We start from the raw sequence: 17,491 nt of genomic DNA, 5'->3' as shown, positions 1-17,491 counted from the left end.
TTCTCGGGACTGGATTTGATAGGGTTATTTTTGAAATGTCTGTTTGTTATTTCTATATTATTGTTTGGGTTTTTTCCCAAACTCCCTGCAGACACAACAAGAAGACCTCATGATCCCATTTCCACAGTGATGGAATGGATTGGAGTACAAGAGGGTATCTCCACCTTTAGGGTATAACCATAATATAAAATGCTTTTATTCATTCAACACATCCCTGGAGCACTTACCACATACGAAACACGGATAAAAGGTATGGGCTAGATCGATTTTTTTGTGAGTAGTTTCTCATGGTATTCTAATGAAAATTTAATTAAAGTACAAAAAGTTACAACCCAAAATAAAGCCCCTGGCAGGATATCTATTCTGAGATGTAAATCAGTTTAATAGCTACATGTGTTATTTTCACCCAATTTTATTATGAAGCTCATGAAGACTTTTGGAAGTCACATCTTCTCTGGTTTAAAAAAATCATATTTGGGGACATTCTTCAGGGCACCCGGGCATCTGTAACACAGTGTGCAGATGCTATTATAATGAAGACATGAGAGAGAGAGAGAGAAAGAGAGAGGGAGGGAGAGGGGGAGGAAGGGAGGAAGCAAGCATAGTCATTAGACTGCAGTAGTTACTATATCAGTCAAATCTGATTTTGATTCCTATTTGGGCTGCAGATAATGTCATTTCTTAAATAAACTGCTTCACTCAAAAGATCCTTCAAATATTAAGAAGTGTTGACATCTGGGGATGAAGTCTACTTCTTCTCCAAAACCTTTTTAGAGTAAAGATCTATAAAAAATTGCCAGTTCAAATTCCCTAAAGACTTTTTATTCACTATTCATGAGCAGATGCTGCCCGAATACCTGCGGGGACACTTTCCTAACTAGCCAGTCCAAATTCCAGGTAACCAAAAAGTTATGCACTGTTACTGTAAAAAGGGTTGACTACTTATTTTTACCTAAATAAATAATTAGGGTAGAATACGTAGGAGAGAGAAGTTTCCAAAAGGTCAATAAAATATCCAAAGGGACAACCTATTTCCAATGGGACAGTCATTCAACCACACTGGCTGTGCCCATTAGAGAAGAAAAATCAGCCCTTAACATATTGGCATGAAGGCCAAGTGCTCAATATGGCAAATTTCACATTTATATCCATGTTCACATTATTTATTAGATGGTCAGAGTGTACAAAGAAGTTACATGTGTAAACGCTGAGAGTCTCTTTTTCAGACTTTCTAATAATATGTGGATATGTATGTGTATAGAGCAGCCTACAGCGAAGAAACTAGGCAAGAAGGGAGACAGCCCCAGCGGTGACAGTGAAAAAACTGAACCTCATCTCATCTCAGCCCTGCCATGGTTTCCACAGCTCTGCCAATTCCCTCCCAACACGGCCTGATTCTGTGAAGTCTGATATGAAAGAAAATGCACCGGAGGAAATGGATGTGTATACGCTGAATGATGTTTCAGTTTTTTAATTTTTCCATTCCTTTCCACAGCCACTGCTATAGTGAAAGGATTTATCATCTGATGAAGATAATGATGATGGTAATGATAATGGCAGACATGGTGGTGTAGCCATTTAGGCTCTGGGTTGGGAAATGTTAAGGGCTAGTCTCTGTAACACTAACTCAGACTAGTATCGACAATCACAATCATGATTCAGAGTGAGTACTTAACTCATCTTTCCACTCTTTTATTGGAAGGGGAACCAGGAGAGGTGATAATCACTAACTGGGGGCCCCCTGAACTACCAATCCTAGGGGTGATAAGTCTGGAAGGTATTAAGGATGAGGGACACTCATAGCAACAGCATCCAAAGATGACACTGCCTATTGCTCTAAATACACAGAAAACACTGGTTACTTATTAAGCTCTTCTTTGGAAATGATGTAAACTCTCATAGTCATGAATTAACAGATGCAAGAATATGCACAGTTCAGAAGAGCACTATCTTGGTGTCAGATTACTCTACTCATAGACCTGGCCCACTGAATGGAAAAGACAGAACCAAAAAACAACTTCACTTCCGGTAGACAGCTTAACAAGCAATCAAACATGAATTGTAATTTTGGGTCTTTGATGGGTCTACCACTGGGCAGTGTGGTTTAAATTCCGTAACTACATTTTAAGCACCTACTATTTTTTGAAGCACTGTGCCAGTCATCTGCAGGGGTACAAAAATAAGCAATTCATGTATGGTACTTGCCATCAAGGAGTTACAATTTAGACTGCACACCAAACAAATATACATAGCTTATTCTGCCTTGTTATTCAGATATCAGTCAAAACAAAAGGAGAATGACCAACGAAAATTCAAAGTGTAATTCTTCGGGGAGGAGACAGGGAGAAATCAGTAAGGCTGCACTGAAAAGGACATGGCATTTGAGATGAGTCTTGAAGGACGTGTTCGATGTTGAGCATTCAACAATGTTCAGTGGATAATGTTGGGGCAGGAAGTTCATTCTAAGCAGGAGGTACAACATGAGATATGTGTAGGGACTAGGGAACAATTCAGTTTAGCAGGTCAAGGTGTAGCCCTAGAAGAGTCATGAAAGAAAATGTTGGGATACAGGACTGTCACCATGGAAACCTTGACTATCAAGCTAAGAAAACAGTATTTTTAGTTCCATAAGTAATGGCAAGGATTTTGCCAAAGAGAATGACCTGACTCAAATCAGGTTTTAGTAAATTTATTTGGTTGTGAGCGGGGAGCGGCACTTAGTGCAAATAGGAGACAGCCATGACGGCCTGGGAAATAAGAATATAATCTTGAGTGATGCAATGGGAGCTGGAGTGGGGAGCTGGACATAAAAGCTAGAAGAGAATCAGAAGAGAATTAGTAAGGCTTAGTGACTGATTCCACATGGAAGGGGAGGAAAGAATCAAGGTAGGAAGTACCATAGAGAAGGAAACACTTTGCTTTATTTTATAACTGCATGCCTCAGAAAATGATGTCACCATTATCAAAATTTGGACAAGAAATTATTCTTAGAAGAGAGGATATGTCTTTTCTGACATACTGATTTCGAGGTACTGGTAAAACTTGCTGATAGGTCTGACCAACAGGGCATGGAAACGTCCATCTGGTAATGTGGAAAGGGGCTGGGCCAGAGCTATCGACTAAGGAGTCCTCTGTATCCAGGTAAGATGCATCAAAACCACAATTAGATTAGGGAGGGAGGAGAGAGAGAGAAGAGAATGAAGAAAGAACTTTGTGCAAAGTTGCACAAAATGAGCAAAGGAAGAAATAAGGGTCAGAAAATGAGATGTGAGAGAAGCAGGAGGAAAGAGAATAATGCAGTGTCACAAAATGCAAGGGAGGAGACTTCATTCAACAAATATTTGTTATTGAGCAAATATTGTATGCCAGGCTTCATGCCAGATACTGGGACACAGTGGTGGGCACAACACAACGGCTCTGCTCTCAGGGTTCACAGTCTTCTAAGGAGTGTGGATAAACAGCATGAAGCATTGCAGTGAGTTCAGGACAATGTGAATGGAGAAAAGACCACTAGGACCTTTAAGCAATGAACAGTTTTGAAAGAGAAATAAGTGATTTAATGCCCAAGGGTGAATAAATGTGTAGTGCCACATGTAGTTACATAACTTTAAAATATTTTTAAGGATGGTAAAGGCCCATTGAACAAATTAAAAATTCATTTTCCCTCCTTACCTCCATTTCTCCTTCTCTCTCCCTCTCTCTCTCTCTCTCTCTCTCTCTCACACACACACACACACACACTCTTTAATCTGCTTGAAAGTCCCTAAGAAGGGAGGTTATTAAGTAAGCAAGCACACTCTGCAATGAAATATTGCAAAGCAATATTATTCATATGTTCTAGAAAACCAGAGAGGACAAGAAAAACAAATAAATGGACCAAAAAAGATTAAGAAGGACCATAAACTTTAAGCCCAGAAATAGACCTTCAAAAGATTCAACTACTATCTGGTCTACAATTCCACAGAAATCTTGCGCACATGTTTTATACTGCATGGATCATTAATTTCCAAACCATCTATAGCCTTATTTTATGAAATTCTGCATAAGCATTGGCCAGAAAAAAAAAAGTGGAGCAAGGGGAAGAGGGTTGTTGAATCTTAACACTTCACCATATCATTTGATTAGAACCTTCTTAAATTCAACAACACAGAGAAAACAGAATAATGCCTTGTGCCATAAAAAGCTTCTCCTTGGTTCAGAATAAACAGGCTTTTCACTACTACCCTTGTGGAATTACTACTCCGAGTTTGCCTTATCCTTAATAAACCCCAAACTTAAGCTGGAGCCATGATACATCCGTCACACAATACAAAAATGAAGAGGATTATTCACTGTACTATTGTTGATTCCCAAACTCAGGAGCTTTCCAGGTGAAATTTGATACTGGGCCCCATACACAGAGGACAAGAAGAGACCAAAGAAAGAGGCGGACCACTCCAGATTGGTTGGTGGCAGGTTTACTAAGCAAGTGACCTTAAATACAAGGCTTGTCTTGGGCAAAGCAAGACAAGGAGATCTCCACACCTGCCCACCAGATTCTTAAAGGTTTATATAGAGGCTTTAACTAGGTTCAGTCACGTATACCACCCAGATGATCTCAACAAGTTACTCTCTCAAGGCTGTGTCCTTGAAAATGGCTCGGGCTGTGAGAAGAGTGGGCAGAACGTACATTCCAAGGACAGGGGACTGGGGGAGGGGCCTCTGATTACCCAGGTCCAGCTCTGGGTCAATTTGCGGGCCACGCCCACTCTACTACCTCCTCCAGCAACTGCTGAAACACCCACTTCCCTCCCCACTTTTAGCTGTAGACTACATCACATAACATCTGCCATCCCTACGTTACACGGCACAAATTAAGGACACCGATGAACAATTTTATGGGGCTATTTCCTCTGACCTTATTTCTAATTCTCTTTCAAATACACCAGTGAACTGGCATCTCCACCAGCAGCAGGATTATGTTTGATTTTATAGCAGGGGAGCAAAATAATGCGAGTGGACGATGACATGAAAAATATATTTGCGGCAAGCTTTTGGGTTAATGTGGAAGCTGATGAGAGCGAGGGTAAAAGTGAGCACTATGATTCCGGAGAAACCTTCTCTACTTGTATGAAGTCATTGACAAGCGTCCATTTTCTGTTCTGCACAGTATTAAGTGTCAACTACAGTGACTTAGAAGTGGTATTAATCAGCGTATTAAACGTATTACCTGTTGAAAAGAGTGAGGAATGAGCTTTTTTAGTTATTTTATTTTAAACTTTTAGCAACGCCACTCAACCCTGCTCTCATCTTTCCTGCATTTCCCTCCCTACTTTCACCTTAGTGTAGTTTTCACCTGTGTTTCTCAACAAACTGTTTTTCACAGTGTTCTAGCTCTAGAGTCAGGTCATAAAACACACACACACAAACACACACTTCTCCAATTCCTGATTTCCCTCTCATCTTCATACATTCCTCTCAGTCTGATCCTCCAGTTAAATTCTGTTTAAATTTCAATTAAATCATTTTATAAACCTCCATCCAAGAGGCATATATTCAAGAGAAAAGCATCATGGTCACATTAGAAGTTATGCTAATGTCCCACTTATTTGAAAGGAAACAAGAGGTCAGGGACTATTGTTTGAAAACAAGAATTGAAACTAGAGTTGAAACCTTCAAAAATGACACTTTTTTCGTCCCAGGATTGTCAAGACCACCCTATATTTGAGCACAAATCACCAACGTACTAAAGCTTATGTTTGCTGAAAATAATATAGACTACATATCTGGGGATCATTCTCTAATATAAACTTGAAACAATTACACTAAGAACAAAAAAAAAAAGGTGCTTAAAAAAGGTGCTTCAAACATTTTTTTTTCCTTTTTTCTTCTATAACAATTAACTCTAAAAACGTGTGAATACAATTCAAGAAACAGGTGTCAAATCAATTCAAGCCAGAAAACACTTCCCTTTTGGTCCACCTGAGCCAAGATATAAATCAACATCTTTCTATTCTCCAAAGGAGCAATGAACACATGCTGATTCTAGAGATGGTACTGAAAGTTATTTTTAATACATCATACTCCCCAGATGTGATTTCATCTTTCTCATTTGATCCAGTAGAGATTATGGCCACCTATGGCACTGTGAATAGACCAGACGTGCTGATTCAATCCCCATCTGGCCAATTAAAGACTAGGCCCAGCCAAAAAGCTGTTATCGCTGAGCGGCCGAACGATGCAAGCCACCCAGTTGCCCGGACTTCTGATCCTATAACCCTCTCTATCTTTGAGTACCTACTATTGCCTTGTGCATGAGTAAGTCCCTGAAAGGATAGCTAGCTCCCTACCCTATTCTGAGTCAAAGGAACTGCAAAGACAGAGACCCTATGAACTCAACAACTACTGAGCCCTCTACACTTAAACTGCCATTCTGAAAAAATTCAGTCTCTTCAAGATTATGAGTATCGCTCATAAAATATATCCTAGACGTACTTAGTTTGCAATGAGTGGCAGCTGTTGTCACAAGGAAGACCTAAACTAAACATCATTATGAGTCAAATTTGGGGCTTTAAAGGTCACCGTCATACTATTTTTTCCAGCCTACAAGGACATTTTCTTTAAAATTTCACATACTAAGAAGACTGGAGTCCTCCTCGTTACAATCACCTGAACTAATGGACGGAAGGGAAGAAAGGGAATGTGTCCAAATCTCAATGTCCATAAATTAGGGCGATGGACTCAAGTTGAAGTGGCTCCATTTCCCTGGATATAAAAAGGTAGAATGTGGAAATGCCTCTTTCCTTGCAACTTTACATCAAGTCCAAGTTTTTCATAGCCATGTGTGACTCCTCATCTTATATAATCTGGGAAATGTCCAGCTCTCAATCACTCTCAGGTTCCCTACAACACCCTTCATTCGATTTACGGCTCCTCTAAAAAACTATACACATCGAAGCCACCTAAAAACAAATCGATTCAACCGAAGAGGCTTTATTGGGTTGAGGGGGGTGGGAGATACCGTCCCGTATTTCGCTATGGATACCACTAAACTGATCAAAACGTGCTCTTTCCCTGCTTTCGCAGAATGCACAATACTCTGAAACCAAGCTCCTTGCACAGAGTGCCCGGTACCTTTCCAAAGCTGTACTGTGTATAAATTATTTCCAAGGGTCACTGAGGACCATTTTCTCTGAACACACCAAACTGAAGCTGGCAAAAACAAGACATACGGTTCTGCTGAAGCATCTGACCTGGGAAACATTCCACCTGTATATTACCAGGGGACGAAAACAGAGTTTTAATGAAGAAATGTTTGGGAGCATAATGGCAACGTGGAGGAAGAGGATCAATACTATTTCAGCTCATTTATCCCCAGGTGTTAGGAGAAGGAAGTGTGTGGTCTGAAGTCATCTGGCAGATGCACAAACAACATGGGAAATTTTCAGAGAAGGCAAAAGTAGGCACAGGATCGCAGGGGACCCTGCCACCGGCGAGTTTCACACACACTTCAAACACCTCTTCTTCCCCGACCTGGACCTCGCATGCACCCCCTCTCCTTCGCACCCCCATTCCCGCCGCTGCCGCCTCCCCTTCCCAGTCCCACCCAGGTGACTGTTTCTCATGCAGCAAAGGCAACAAGCGTCCCCAGCCCGGGAAGGGGTCCCCGTCTGAGCTTGCGAGGGAAGGAGGGTGGAAGCGGGCGCCCGCTCCAGTGCTTATTGCATCCTACCGCCTGTGGAGCTCGCCTCCTCCAGCTGAGCCGAGATGCTTTCCACCCTCCTCACATTCATCTCTGGGGACGCGGGGTGCAGGAGCGGGACTCGGGAGTCAACCGGCCCAGGGGTGTCTGGCGATGGGTCTAGCACCGGAGCGCCCTAGCCGCTCGGCCCCGGGGCGTCCGCCGCGCTGGGAGAGAGAGAGGCGACGGCAGCGGCGGCGGCTGCAAGGCACGCGGAGCGGGGTGCAGGTGCGGACGGAGGCCGGAGGGGGGCGCCGGGGGCGCTGCGCGGCGCTGGGCGGCGGGGGCGCGCGGGCGGCGGGCTGGAAGCGGGAGCCGCCAACCGAGAGCCCGGGAGCGAGGCGCCCCTCCCCTCTCCCGCTCCGCGCGCCGCCTCTGCCACCTGCGGCCGAGTCACCGGATGGGGGGGGGGGGGCCGGGGGGCTGGCGCGGGGGCTCTGGACACCGAGTAGCCAGACCCTAAGGAGACCGGAGGCGACTCCGAGAGTTGCCAGCGGGTTGTGAGCGGCGCCTCCCGGACCCCTTCTTGGTGCGCGCAGCGCCGGCTCTGCGGAGGGGCTCGAGGGCACCGCGCTTTCGCAGAGAACGCGCTACCGGATCCCCCAGGGGCTCCAAGTCAAGGCTAGAGCTCGCGATGTTGCTGCGCAAAGTTAGGCTGAATTCGAAGGACACCAGAAGGGAAGAGCAAGGAGATGCCTTCTCCAGAACCGGGCAGAGCGCCAGAAAGTCCTGGAACTCCTAGACGGGAAACTTTCCCAGTTGAAGTTAGAACCAGTCATGCGACTTGGCTAGGTGTTGGGAAAGGCAAGGCGGGCTCTTCCCACCCAGGGGCGCGGGCAAGGCCGAGACGAGAATGCCACCTTGGAGAGAGGGAGTGGAGGAGACTGGGGAGGCGTTTCGGACAAGCATCCATAGGGAAGGTTTCACTTGAGGGCTCCTTGGCAGCTCGGCGGGGAGGTGGCGCTCACCGCCCCGGGGAGTTCATCACGCAGTGTCACTTGCCCTCTTAAGCAAACCAAGGCCGGCCGGGGATGTTTGGGAAGATAAAGACAAATCAATAAACCACTTGTAGCCACGGTTGCTACTTGAGAAAACCAAAGTCAAAATGCTGATTTCTGTGTCCCCAAAAGTCAAGGGCATGAAGCATCTTTTGAGAAGAAAGGTCAAGTTGACCAGTTCTCTGGGCTAACTGAAATAAAATTCCCTCCCACTCTCAACTGCTCGACTGGCCATGATTTGGGTGGAAGCCATTTACGATTGTTTTTGCAAAATCACCGGCTCTCCCTGTGCAGCACCCACACCCGCCCTTAGACACTTTCACCAGCTGAAATCGTGCGCCTTACTCCGAGACCGTCTCAACTGCCACGTTCTCGTCCTTTTTCCCACCCCCAACCCCTGGAGAGACATACTTGATCTCTTGCGATGCCTCTGACTTTCGTTTCAGTTCATGGTTAAGGGGAGTGGTACTGACAGCACCATTACCTGGGTTCAAGTCTACTGCTTACTAATTTTGTGACCTGGTGCAAATTATTTACATCAGTTGTAACAACGGGATAATAACAGCGCCTATTTTATTGGTCTGTTGTGAGGATTTAAGGGAATCGGTGGATGTAAAGGGCTTAGGGCAGTGCCTGGCACACGGGAATCTCTAATTCTGCAGAAACTCTTTCCAGAAACCACTCTCACAACTTTTACTCTACAGATGATCACAAACACCTGTCCAGCTCTAAATTCCATCATTTTCTATCAGATAGCTTCTAAAGCTGTGTTGATTTGGGTCCAGCAGACTGGGTCAGAATCCCAGTTCCAACTGATACCAGTGGTGTGTCCAAGGGCTAATAACCCCCCTTTCTCATCTCTAAAATGTAGAAAGTAAAGGTGTCTGCTTCCCTGAACTGCTGGAAAGATTAAATGAAGCAACATCTGTGAAGTGTTTAGAAAGGTTCTTGGCACATGGGTAGAGCTCAGTAAGAGCTGCCACTATTATCACTATCCTGATACTTAGCTATCATCATTATCATCATCTTATTTTGTCATGATGAACTCAAAGGAGAAAAGGCATCACCGCCTTTTCCACGACAAATATACCCAACCTTCCCTCACAGTGTGGGAAGTAATATACAACTCCACTTACATCTGCAAAATACATAGAATACTTTGTTGGACCAACCCACTTTTCAAATTTTATCCAATGAGTATTTGTCTATTTTGATCCTACTAGGTGTTTATCCCTGGACTAGCTGTAAAGAAGGCAACACAATCAGGTAAAGTAGACACTGTGCTCAAGAACTCTGCAATAAACTGTTCCCAGAATACTTGTTTGGGATCTTGGGTACCATGGAATTAATTTCTTCTTTATACATAATTCTTTCTCTTTATGTGGATCCTGTCATTGCCAAATATCACAGGGAAAATCATCTTTTGGTTGCCACTTTTACTGTCATTTCTGGTATTTGGGACTGAAGGGCCAGGGTGACTCTGCCTTGCTTATAGCATCTTATTGGCGCTTCAGATGTCCCAACTGTTATAGAGAAGAGCTTCATATGCCACAGCATGTTGTGCCGGCCCACTGCTCCTCCTTAAAAGCTGTAGCAATCCCAGCCCCCCTCCCCCGCTTCATTCCCCCAAGATAAGCACAAAGATTCCCACAACTTCTTTGACTAACCTTAGATTACTCATTGTGTAACATGGATACATACTGTCCCCTCAAGGAACCATATTAAATGGTTCAGACATAGTAAAATGGGTGCAGATACAGTAAACTCACCACGTGCCAGCCTTTAATCCCAGATTTCCTGAATCTTCACAAAACACTAAGAGGAAAGCACTGTTGTCATCCCTATTTAACTAGCGAAGACATTACAACTCAGGTGAACTGGTTTGCCAATTTTTCACCAATACTAATCAATATTTCTAGGATTTGAACCCACCAGTCTGACTTAAGAAGCCTCAAACTTAATTACCACACTGGACTACTACCCTGGTCTAGGATTTAGAAACTCTGGACTCTGACATTTCCCAGCTCTGTGTCCTTCAGAAAGTCACTGATTGTTTCTAAGCTTCTGTTCCTCATCTGTTAAAAGAGGAATTTCTGCGTTGCAAGGTCATTGTCAGGATCAAGTCAGGTAATGAAAGTGAAAGCTATATATAAACCCTGGAGTGTTGTAGAAGCATCCAGGATTGCTTTTATTATTGTCCTGATCTTTTACTGCCTATTACTTTTATTGTCTAGTCTTTTCTGAAAGCCCCTCACATTTCAGCACAATTCTCTCTTGCTCATCAGGACTTAATAACAATAATGGAAAAACTTCTAGTATTTAATCTTTTTGAGTGCTTACTATGATGACCTGGGTTAAAAACGCTACGTCAGTATATCACTTAACACTCAGAAGAATCACTTTATAGAGTTATTTTTACCCTGATTTTAAAATGAGACTGAGATTCACAGAGGGTAAGTAGCCCAAGATCAGTCAGCTGTGAAGAGCTACAGCTGAGATTTGAACCCACATTTATCTGATTACAAAACTAGAGCTTTCGGTTTCTACTGATGGTTCTGGAACAGCAGCATACGTGAGAATCGCCAAAAGGGTTGGTTTGAAAACACCTGTGCTCCATCCCCCAGGATGGATTCACTGAATTTGGGGTAAAGGTCTTGGAATCTACTTATTTTTTAATTAATAAATTTTATTTTTTAAAGCAGCTTTAGGTTTACAGAAAAATTGGTCAAAAAGTATAGAGTTCCCATACACCTCCTCTCCTCCTGCCCAGTTTTCCCTATTATTAACATCTTGCATTAGTGCAGTACATTTGTTACAAATGAACCAATAATACATCATTATTAACTAAAGTCCACAATTTAAGATAGAACTGGTAGCCTTATGAAGAGGAGGAGAAAGAGAGGTAGCTTGGAGGAAAGGCCACGTGAGGACAAAGCAACCGTCTGCAAGCCAGGAAGAGAACCTTCCCCAGAAACCAAAACCTGCCCCAACCTTGATCTTGGATTTCCAGTCTCTAGAACTGTGAGAAAATGAATTCCTATTGTTCAAGCCACGCAGTCTACGGAATTTTGTTACGGCAGCCTGAGCAGACTAATACACACCTCAAGACCATACTTTGAGAAATCACTACTCTACAGCAGAGGTAACTAAGGCACCTGTAGCATCTGGGAGCTTGTCAGAGATTCAGAATCTGGGGCCCCATTCCAGACCTCCTGAAGCAGTATGCTTATTTTAACAACATTATCAAGTGGTTCTAGGTATGCAGATGAAAGTGAGGCACTGCTCATCAAGACACTGATATGTGTACTGCCTCCTTGGAGGCACCCAGAGCTCAATGGGCATGAGAGGAGGCTGATGCTATAATCACAACCAATTCATAGCATTTTCCCCCAAGTGAGACGACCCTGTTTAATTTTCCTGGCAGTCCCTATTCAGATGGATATAATTGTTTATTGCCTCATTAGGTTTCAAGCAGCAAATACTCACAACCTTGATCATCTGACTACACCTGCAAATTGCTTTGTGACTCTTGATCTCTCTTGTGATTACAATAATCAGCAAAAATAATCTACTTTGAGATCCTCACATTAAAGGGAATATGAATATGCCACGATGAGGCAAAAATGAAGTAAAAGTTTTAGGGCAGCAAGCTGAATTCTGACATTCCTGTAGGATTTCTATATTCAGTAGCTGAAGTGGTCTTTAGAGCTCTGAAAGGTAGACAGGTCAGATTTTATTATCCCCATTTTGCAGATGAAGAAACGAGGGCCCATGGAAAGTATGAGACTTACTCGCATTTTCACAAGGAGCATGGGGTACAGCCAGGACACAAACCTTCATCATCTGACATCTTTCAACACGTGTGCTATAAGCCTTGCCAAGTTTATATAAGCTGGAGCACTGCCAAATGAACTGCAATTCCCTAAGCAGCAAAATTCAGATTTGCCTTGCAACTTCGTCTTTAGGATAAATCCATATTATAAATGTAAAGTTATATCGCTTAGCTGCATTTCTCCTGACTTCTGAACTTCAGGCAATCCACTGACGACATTCTCTATGTGGCAGGAAAGGTGATTAGGGGATTTGCTGCGGAACAGAAATTTAGTTTAGCCTGGGAGCCCTGTAAGAACTGAAAGTTAAATCATTAATGAAGTTAATGCTGAAAAGGTTTTAACTAAATTCTGTATCTCTAGGTTCTATATTTGAACTGTATGTTCTAATTGGGGGATATGTTCATTAAATTCCAAACCACTTTGTACCTTTTATCCTTGTATTTTCTTTCATTGCTCATTGTACTGCCTTTAGACTAGAAACAGGTTCTTGGGAAGTAAGAATCTGCTAGTTTATCTATTAGCAGTTTGAATGAATACCCAAAAATGATTTCACTGTGACTAAATGAACCTGTTTCTAGGGTGTTCTTCTTAATCAAAAGTTGGAATTAGCTGAAAACTGAATTTCATTCTAAATCACTTATTTTCTTCAAATATCTGAATCAAACAGATTATGTCCTTAAAAAGTAGGAAAATGCATTTCTTTCTGTGTGTGTGTGGGGGGGGGGGGTTCAAAGTACTGTATTATATTGCTGATAAGAAATTTAACTTGCTATATTGAAGACTTTTCAATAAATTGACCCTCTGGGGAAATAGATTCAATTTTTTTTGTTTTAAAATGTATTAGGAAAATTAAAATTCTTTCTTAAATTAGAAATGTTATAGCGAAAACAAGAATCTATTTTTTTCAGATTAAGGTTAAAAAAAAAAAAAAATGGCCACAATTCTGAGCATGGATAACTCAAAAATAAGTTTGACAACCTGTCAGAACTGAATAGTGAAAGGGCTGCGTAATACTTGTCAAAATAGATGAAGTAGTTGATGCACCAGCTCAGGTGTTAGTTAACAACCTGTCAACCAATGGACAAAGGAGAGGGCAAGGAAGACTGGGACCTTCAAGGTCTCAGTGCCATTAGGTTTTCAGAGGCCCAGAATCTTTTAGATGGGTGATGTTAACAAATGGTATCAAAGAATGAAAATCTGTGTTGGGATGGTGAGTGCTTATAAAACAAGCACTCGTAAGATTTGGGGCGCTTGTGGAAATGCAGTGAAAGGTACATGGAGGCAGACTCAGTCGTCAGCGAGAAGTCAGGGCACAGGTGGAGGACGTGGGGATAGAGAGATAAGACGGCACTGTGACTGGACTACAGAGAAACAAGGTTATCGGACAAGTCATTGATATTTTGCTTCCTTTACTGATTTTTCGCAAGTGCCTAAATTTTATCCACAGTGATTAGAACAGCTATCAAAATACTCTCTGCCATTCATTCACACATTACCAAAGTTTAATAAAACAAAATTCATAAATTATTTGAGCAATCGTTTTCTCCCCCTAGGAAAAGGAATACTTGGATGGGTAAATCAGGATAACTGCATAAGTAGCAAAAGATGATACTGGGAAAATGTTGGTAGTAGATTAAATTTGGTATTATCAACTCCAACATTCTTAGTAAATAAAAGTTTGGTACAATAAAATAATATACAAGGGTCAGACTGATGGAGATGCACAAGTGACTAGGCATATTTCATCATCTCTGAACCTTGATTTCTTTGTCTATAAGCAGGTGCTCTGCTTATCAACTAAATCTCAAAATTGTTTATTCATTCATTCAACATGTATCAAGCCAGGCACTGTGTGATGCACAGAGGTTATAATGTAAGAAAAGGCAGAGTTGCTTGCCTTCAAGGAGCTGACAATATCGGAGTGGATCCACACATAAGTAACAACTGCAGTAAGAAGACTGAATTCTTACAAAGCACCTACTATGCACTTGGTAAGTGCACAGGCCAGTGTTAACCTATGTAATCCTCACAGCTCCATAAGACCATATATCAGTTAGTTTTGTCATATAAGAAACCTCCCCAGAACTTAGTGGCTTAACATAACAATTATTTATTTAGCTTGCAATTCTGTGGTCTGCCAATTTAGGCGGTGCTCAGCTGGGCTCGCTCATGCCTCTGTGGTCAGCTGGTAGTGATGTAGCCATCTCACATGTCATGAAGTTGGCTGGAGTTGTGGGGATAACTGGCCTCTGTCTCCCTCATCATCCAGCAGATGGCCTGGATTTCTTCACTTGGTGATGGTTGCAGGATTCTTAAGAGCAGCAGCAGAATAGGTGCCACTGTGCAGCACTTTTTAAGTCTCTGCTTGGGACACACTTGGTACCGTCCCATTGGCTATATCAAGTCACAAAGCCAGCCAAGATTCAAGGGGTGAAATAAGAATGTACCTTTGATGGCAGAAATTATAAAGTCATATTACAAAAGGCTATGTACAGGGAGGGGAAGAATTGTGACCACCTTCTCAATCTACTCTAGGGAGGTACTGTTAGTATCTCTGTGAGGCACAGAGAGTTTAAGTGACTATTCCAAGCTTATCAGGCTAGTGACAGAGCCAGGATTCAAACCAGGCAGTCTAGCTCAATAACCAATGAGTATATCCTCTACACCATAGTACAAGTGCCACACAAGGCTGATTCATGTGCTGTGGGAAGATTCAGGAAGAGGCCCTAACTCAATCTTGGGTATTAGAGAAGCTTTCACAGAAGAGCTGATGTCAAATCCAAATCCTAACGGACAAGGATGAATTAACCATCTGAAAAGGAGGAAAGGACAGGAACATTTCCTGTTAAAGAGACCACAGGGCTTCCCTGGTGGCGCAGTGGTTGAGAATCTGCCTGCCGGTGCAGGGGACACGGGTTCGAGCCCTGGTCTGGGAAGATCCCACATGCCGCGGAGCGGCTGGGCCCGTGAGCCACAAGTACTGAGCCTGTGCATCTGGAGCCTGTGCTCCGCAACAAGAGAGGCCACGATAGTGAGAGGCCCGCGCACCGCGATGAAGAGTGGCCCCCACTTGCCGCAACTGGAGAAAGCCCTCGCACAGAAACGAAGACCCAACACAGCCAAAAATAAATAAATAAATAAATAAATAAATCACTTACTTTAAAAAAAAAAAAAAAAAGAGACCACATATGCAAAGTACTAGAGATTGGGAAAGTTAATGGTACAGAGAGCTGCCAAGCTCTATGGCAGGAGAGGGGAACTTTGGCCAGACTGTGAAGTTCTTAAAACTGAGTTATGGTTTAGGCTTTAATCAGAGACGTTAGCAGCCCATTGAAAGGTTCAATCCTTTTATATTCACCACTCTGGTGGCCATGAAGAGAAAGGATTAGACCAGGCAACACTGCAAGTAGGAAGATTATTTGCAAAGATCCTTCAATGACCAGACAATAAAGTATGAAGGCCTGGACTAAGTGGGCAGTCCAGGATGAGAAAAAGACACATCGGAAAGATATTTAGAGGACAGGACATGATGACTAGAAAATGTGATGAAGATGTCATGATGACACCCAGTTTTTGGTTTAGATGCTGCTTGGATGATGGTACCATTACCTGAACCAGGAAGTCACAAAGTGAAGGCATTTCATGGAAGGAAAGGATGTCTTTTGATTTGCATGTGTTGAGTTTGAGATGTCTACAGGACTCCATCCAAATAAGCATATCCACTGTGAGGTGGGAATGAGCCTTGAATTCCAGAGAGGGATTGGGATGGAGAAACAGATCTATGAATGAAAGTCATCTGTATATGGAAACGACTGTCCAGGGAGAATAATGTAAAAAAAAAGTTAACAATATATAGCATTTATTACCTTTTTGTTCTGGACTGGGAACAATTTTAAAACACTTCACATTATTTAACAAGTTTAATTCTCACAACAAACCAATGAGGTGATATTCTTATTGTACCCATTTTACAGATGAGAAAATTAAGGAACACAGCTACAAGGGGTTAAAGCCAGCATTCAAACCTGGGCAGTCTGGTTCCAGAACCCATGCTGCTAATCATAAAGTTACACTGCTCCTCTATGCAGAATGAGGCAAGATTCTAGTGCAAGATCCTGCACAACATAAATAGTGTTAAACTCTGGCTTAACATGGTGAGTGGGGAATAAAATTCCAATCTTGAAAAATGTAGACTCTTAATAAATGTGGGGTTGTGTCATTCTGAGGTAGATGGGAAAAAATATGTCTCAATCGTTATGCACAATCACAAAAAAAAGCACATTACTAAAGACGGATAGTGAAAATTGTACCAAGTGATCATACAATAAACTGAAAAAGTCCCGAATAATCACAAAGTGGAGGGAGTGGGGACAGGGAGCATTTTCTAATTCCATCTCACCCCACCCCATCACTCCTCCCATAGAAGATCATCATGTTAGTTTGCCCCACCGAAAAACTGGGACTGGGCACAGGATTGGAGTCAATTTTCAACTGCATTTTATCAGAATTCTGGCCAGCCCTGTGCCATGGAAACCAAGAAAAGAATGTCCCAAAGAGGCAGTGACTACAGTAACAAAAGATAACAAGATGTCAAGCCCACAGAGACCTGAAACAACTTATCCATTGTATTTAGGACTAAGGAGATCATTAGTGACCTTCTTACAAGAGTTAACAAGCAACTCCTTGTTCATATGTTTAAGGCTGCTCTTTGAAAATTAACATCATTTTATTTTTCAGGTTAAAGTTATGCATGATTGGTATTTCCAAGTAATACTGTAAGAAGAGCTACCATTTTTGAGCAACTATCATATGTCAAGTTCTGTAGCTGGCACTTCTTATTATGTCTAACAACTACCTACAAGGTAGCAGATTTCCCTTCCATTTGACAAATGAGGATACCCAGGTTTAGAGCGGTGATGTGAGATCACAAGTCTGATCAT

The 17,491-nt window shown here is 42.5% G+C and overlaps 1 protein-coding gene and 1 long non-coding RNA gene across 2 annotated transcripts in view; one reads left to right on the top strand and one right to left on the bottom strand.

The window, feature by feature from the left end:
- The window catches only part of KCNIP4 (potassium voltage-gated channel interacting protein 4), a 1,207,795-nt gene extending 1,199,880 nt beyond the window's left edge, over nt 1-7,915 (bottom strand). The window contains exon 1 of the mRNA XM_082389233.1: nt 7,712-7,915. Within this exon, the coding sequence (XP_082245359.1) occupies nt 7,712-7,772 (61 nt within the window). The 5' untranslated portion in view covers nt 7,773-7,915. The remainder of the gene's footprint in view (nt 1-7,711) is intronic.
- LOC309627364 overlaps nt 1-17,491 on the top strand; it is a 208,500-nt gene that overhangs the window by 176,746 nt on the left and 14,263 nt on the right. The gene's annotated exons all lie outside the window — the stretch shown is intronic.

This window comes from Balaenoptera borealis, assembly GCF_965194805.1.
Source record: "Balaenoptera borealis genome assembly, chromosome: 4".
Lineage (NCBI taxonomy): Eukaryota > Metazoa > Chordata > Mammalia > Artiodactyla > Balaenopteridae > Balaenoptera > Balaenoptera borealis.
Note: the sequence above shows the minus strand (reverse complement) of the source record. Positions and strands in the feature narration are given on the sequence as shown.